Source organism: Budorcas taxicolor, chromosome X, assembly GCF_023091745.1.
Source record: "Budorcas taxicolor isolate Tak-1 chromosome X, Takin1.1, whole genome shotgun sequence".
Lineage (NCBI taxonomy): Eukaryota > Metazoa > Chordata > Mammalia > Artiodactyla > Bovidae > Budorcas > Budorcas taxicolor.
Window position 1 is genome coordinate 75,238,615 of NC_068935.1, and position 6,068 is coordinate 75,244,682.

A 6,068-nucleotide genomic window follows, 5' to 3' on the forward strand; every position below is an offset into this window, starting at 1 on the left:
GTAGGATGTAAATACTGCTAGACTAAGATACAATTGGCCTGGGTTATAGTTCTGATGTTATCAAATAATAAATGTGTGAACCTGGGCTTGTCTATCAATTTCTTGAAAATAGCTTTGAGTGGTTTAGAAAGAGATTTTGAGTAACTTGCATAGGTCATATGGCTAGGAAGTGACAGAGCCAGCATTGTCCAGATCCAGAGTTCATAGTTATTCTGATATACTATATCCTCCTTATGCTTAGAATGTTCATATGGAAACTAGAACAAAGTATCTCAGGGAGCAGGACCTACTCTGATAATTCTTTTCCAACTTTATTTGCAACTAGCCTCAAACCCTGCCTGTAGAAAATTCCTTAAGACACTTTTGAGTACTCATGGAAGGGGAGGAGAAACTGTTGAGTGAGAAATCTCCCTGCATGGGGATACCCTCTAGGAAGGGAGGAGGAGATTGTGGGGTCCTTGCCTAAATGTGAAGGGTACTCGCAGGTTGGTCTAGATTGTTGGTATTGGAGGGCTTACGGAGGGTTTAGTAATCCTAGGGCTAGGAGAATTGCCTTGAAGTCCACAGCTGTCAGTCCAGCTCAACTTTCCCTTGGATTGTAATGCTTATTTGTGAGAAGTTTACTGAAACTGATGAAGGCAAGGGCAGGAAAAGGCTTCCATAACTGCCCATTCTCTCCAAAAGAGGGCGCTCCTGTGTGCTCAATCGCTCAGTCCTGTTTGACTCCTTGAGACCCTATGGACCCTGCTAGGCTCCTATGTCCATGGGATTTCCCAGGCAAGAATACTGGAGTGGGTTGCCATTTCCTGCTCCAGGGGATCTTCCCAACCCAGGCATCGAACCTGTGTTTCCCGCATTGCTGGCAGTCTCTTGCATCCCAACTGGATTTTTTACCAGCCACCAGGGAAATCTTGAACATGCATATATTCTCAATGCTTTTTCCCCAGCACAAATCCCAATCACGGATCAAAGGGGACTCTGGATTGCATTGTACATATAGGATACTGAGTCCATATCTAACCAACACCCATTCTGCAAGCCCCACCTTGGCCAAAACTTCAATACCTGGTGGGTATCAATAACCCAAAGAGTCTGCAAATGAACTCAGACTGTACCATTTTACAAATTAATTTACACAGAAGAAGGGCATCTGGTCCAGTGTTCTCAAGGCTTGGTGATTGTATTTAATACTTCAGAGTAATTCAAACATCATTTGTAAATATTGTTTGCCTGACACTCATTTCTACCCCTAAGTGTTTCCCCTAAGGGGTGCTAATTCTAATTTGGTACTTGAATAAAGGAGAATATCCAGGCCTTTCATGACCTTCAAAGGAATGGCTGTGGTTACTAAGATACTATACCTTTTCCCTTATCATTGGCATGTGTTCTGTACAAGCCTCACCTTTGTTACTTCTGGGAGACTGCATGTGGCATCTGTGACACAGAAGCTATTTTTCACTTCGGTTTTTTCATCCCTAGCTCCCCTGGGCAAGGCAGGAGCTCTATCAGATCATTGTTGTTTCAGGGTTACAAAAAAAAAAAAAAAAAAACATTGCCAACACTTCTGGAGAAATGGTCATGTTTGATGCTCCCTAGGTAAAAGCCAGCAGATAAGGCTGGAAGCTTGCCGAAGAGAATGAAGTGGGGAAGACTCATAGGACAGAGTAGGGAGACTGAACAGAAACGCAAATTCTACACCTACAGCTCTCATGGAGCCTGAGTGATGGAACAAAGAAGAGCCTGGAGAAATTTCAGCCTCACTTTCATCTTCTTTTGGAAAGCTGTTGTCTTAAGCCCCTCCCAGCCTGGCATATAGCCGTTCCTTGTACTTTTGAGAGTCAATAAATTTGAATAAGGACATAGCAAAGGCCTGTGATGCTATGCACTGTAAACAGTATGCGTTGTAGCCAAAGGCAGCCTCTAATCCCAGCTCTCATTGACTGGCTGTGTGACCTTGGGCACCTTACCTAAGCCTCAGTTACCCATAGTATCAAATGGGACTATTAAAATGCTTATTGGAGAACTGGTGGTGAGATTGGAGCTAAAGAAGATGAAGAACCCAGCACAATGTCTGGCATAAATTTAGTATTAAAAATGTTGGCATCTTTACATTATGGTTGGTCCAGATTCTACACCTTCCCCTTGACAGGTTTCTCTCTACTGTTGCCCCCAGAAGAACGGATGTACTTGAGGATCCAGAAGTTTAACAATTCCCCCAAAAAATCAGAGCAAGAAAAACTTGGGACTTATCAGCTTGCCCCCTTCCCCCACCCCACAAGCATGTACAGACTAAGGGTCCGAGGAGGCTGAATAATGAGAGGCTCTCAGTTTAGCTTGGAAGTCGTACACTATTTCAAGGTCCCAGATTTTTAGTTGAATATTCTCCTGCCTCACAACTCCACCTCCATCCTATTTTAAAGAACCCCTTTAGTTCTCCAGTTACACATTTTCTTGTCACTGGACTAGTTGGGGCGCTATCGCCCTGGCAACCGTGGAGTGCGCCTGCGCAGTGACTTTCCCAAGCAGGCAGCTCCAGTTTGCCTTCTGCACTGCTGCTTGACTTGGGGCTGAAAGAGTGTATCTCCCCTCTTCCTGTCCCTTCTCCCCCGTTAGACGATTGTGTTGTTTTCTTCTTGAGACTGACGAAAATGTGAGGAAAGTCCTCTCTTCCATCTGATAGGAAGTGGCAGTTGAGGGTAGCCTCTAGTGATTAAATGGATTAAAGGGCAGAAAGCTTACGGATGCCAGGAGGAGACAAAGCATAAAACCTACACCACTGATAGGCAGCCCCCTTCTTCCCCTGCAACCTTGCGTTAGAGGTGACTTTAGGTATAATATACTACTAAGCCAGGGCTCCCTTACAGGAATTGTCAGCTGCTGCTGCCAGCTCTCTAGGGGAGAGCTGCGAGCAGGGTTAGAAGCTGTGAGATCCCGGATCTGGATGAAGAGAACAAAAATACTAACACTCACCTTAACGGCTTGAGTGCAGAAATAAACAGCGCAGCCGAGGTTGCCATTCAGAGTTCCTCCACGTGAACTGTTAGGTCTGACGGAGATGCAAGACTAGCTGCCTTCAGGAGAGCCATTGTTGATTTCTAAGACCCACTTTCTGAGAATATGAATCTTTGTTATCTCTGCCACAGGCTTATCTCTCTCACTCTGCTCTTAACTTCAACTTTCCTGAGCTTCATGTAAATCCCACGAAGCAATTTTACATACTGCCCCTGACTTCATGGACTAGCCCTCCTTCCCTCCCTCTTCCCAGAAGTCACTAAAGGTTAACTTGTCCCTAGCCCTGCATACCACCTCATCCTCCCCTGCCACCACCTCTGACCACTCCTCCATTTGTGTGACACACCTGTCCCTTCAATGTCTCCTCCCACAACTTGCAGTTTAGTTGGGACTTACTCCTGCAAACTCTCATAGATCTCTGAGCTTACCCCTATTATACCACTTGCCACAGCAATAATATAATTGTTGGTTTACTTTCACAGACCCTCCCCCCTAAGCTCTGGGGCTCAACTGTCTCTTCCTCACTCTTATATTTCCAGCATAAAGCACTGTGCTTAGAGCATGGCAGATACTTAATAAACGTTTGTTGAATAAAATAGTACTTAAGCATGGAGACTAATTCATTGAACTTTTATTTTTCACTACACTCTGGAACCACAAAGCAAATACAGGTAAATGCCAGTAATTAAAAAAAAATAAAACAGTAGACACAATGGGAGAACATCAACAGATCAATGATTTTGTGTTTGTTTTTCTTGTGTGTATATTATCACTGTTGTTACTTAACTCCCGTATGAGACCATTTCATTGATTATTTCAAATGGTTAAAGAAAAGCTATATATTTTCTTCCACATCATAGAAAGATGTAAATATTACCAATACATTTTATGCAGCCATATGAACTTTTATAATGAAACAAGACAGGAATGACAAATGAGCAATTCTATTTTTAAACACTGATCATGAATCTAATTCAGGGTATATTAAAAGGAAGAAAATACTATTAGAAATGGAACACAAATAGCAAGCACAATGTGTACTTTTCACCCCAACCCTGCCCAATTTCTGATTTGGGGCCCCAGTACCCATCTCCCCAGGCCCCTTTAATTGATGCCACCTAACTGAAATGACACACTTTCCTCAGACTTCACATGGGGCCAAAGAAGAACATGGCAGTTGCCTCAGATCTGGCTCTGGCCTCCTCATCTTCAACAGCCTCCCTATATTGCTCTGGCCAATCCTGTGGTTGTTTTCTGTAGAGCCTGGCCATATACTCCAGGGCTTTCATTTTGGTGGTTTCAAGGTGAGCTCGAGGACCCCATAGAAGCTCATATTCAACTGGATTAGAATAGGAGAGTGGCCTGCATTCCAAGTAGCGCTGTCTCATAAGTTTGCAGGTGATGGCATGCTTTCTCCCTACATCCACACCAAATCTCCGAAGCAAATTCCAGACATTGGCCTCTTTGACACGGTTGCCCATCAGGAAGATCAAACCCAGGATTGGCATCACATATTCTTGAGTGGGTCTCCCCAGGCTCTCTAGCATCATTTGCTCTTCTTCTGATTCTGGTTGCTGGACAAGGAGGTAAATGTGCTCACTGGTATCAACCTCAATCAGAGAGAACCCATAGAACAGATCAAGTATTAGAGTAGCTCGACTGAGGATATTTGGAAACACATCCTCAAATTCTTTGCCAGTGTGAGCTAATAGCTCATCCTGATGTATAGGTAGCAACTCCTCTGTGACATTAATGGCCAACTGGACCAAATCATTTGCCTTATCATTCATAGTGTCTTCTGACCAGAACTCTAAGCCAGCAGCCTGGCTTCTTTCTTTGGCCTTGTCAGCTTCTAGGGCCTTATTATATTCTTCTGGCCAGCTCCAGGGTTCTTCATCATGGGCCTCTGCCACAAACTTCAGGGCTTCCATCTTTGTGATTTCTTTGTGGGCTCTAGAACCCCACAAGAACTCAAATTCGAGGGGATTAGTGCCATAAACTGGCCAGTACTCCAAGAATCGCATACGCACAAAGTCAGTAGTTAGGAGGTTCCTTGTGTTCCCAAAGGGGATGTTGATCCTCTGGGGCTCACCTAATACATCAACCTTTAGCAACAGATCCCAAATGGAGGTCTCTCTTGCTCGGTTACCATTTAGGAGAATGTGACCTAGGACCAAGGCCAAGAGACCTGCCTTTGGCATGTCCAGGGATTCTGCTATCCAATCATTGGTCTGGAGACCCCGTTTGCTGATTAGGTTGTAGGTGTCAGCTTGGGGATCAAGAACCCTCAGATTCAACCCAAAGACCCGATCCAGATGGGCTGAGGCTCGTCTGAGGATCTCAGGGAACTGATCTGAGTATTCTCTGAGGAACTCCAGCATCTCTGTCTGCTGAATAGACCCCTCGATTTGGCTTTTCATGCGCATGAAATTCACCAAAGCAATCGACCTGTCTTCTAGAGGATCGTGCACCCTGAGCGCCCCCAAACGTCGGGACTGCTCATCAATCAGCATATCGAGGTCTTTTGGGTCCTGCGCAGCCTGGGAAGCGCTGGCAACCTGAGGGTCGACCGGCGCCTGAGGGCCCTGGGGGGCATCAGGAACTATCATGGAGACGGGGAGCCCAGAGGCATCAGTAGCCTGCATCTCACCATGGAAGTCGCTGTAATCTGCAGTGGTCTCTGCGCTGCGGTGACACGCATTCTTGCTTACCAGAGACATGGTTCCAGGAGACAGGAACGGGGAGGTCTGCGATCCGTCAGAGAGAGGATGGTAGGTGTGTTGGCGCCTCAGCACAAAGCCAAAGCCAGAGGCCCGGGAGCTGGGCGGGTCAGAAGTGACAGCTGGTGAGAGGAGCTATCTTCCTACACAAACACCAGCCAGCAATGACCGCAAACTTCACAGAGCTAGGGTTTGCCGCAGCCTACGCAGGCGCAGTTGAGTTCTGCGACGTGGTGGCCACGCCCCGCTCTAAGTCCCCCACGCCCGCCCCCTACTTCTGCCTGGCCCAAGCTGCTGTTGGAGTGGTTCCTGCTAGTCAAACTTGTTAGAGAGAAT

The 6,068-nt window shown here is 46.0% G+C and overlaps 1 protein-coding gene across 1 annotated transcript; it reads right to left on the reverse strand.

Annotated features, from left to right (window-relative positions):
* Window positions 1-4,160: 4,160 nt before the first annotated feature.
* Window positions 4,161-5,732, reverse strand: LOC128070559 (melanoma-associated antigen E2). Its single transcript, XM_052663856.1, has one exon. It carries the CDS (start codon window positions 5,730-5,732, stop codon window positions 4,161-4,163), a length of 1,572 nt encoding a protein of 523 aa, XP_052519816.1.
* Between the last annotated feature and the right edge of the window lie 336 nt (window positions 5,733-6,068).

Excerpts from the sequence above, each read along its gene's own strand:
- LOC128070559 (XM_052663856.1), bottom strand. The coding sequence starts at position 5,732 with ATGTCTCTGGTAAGCAAGAATGCGTGTCACCGCAGCGCAGAGACCACT.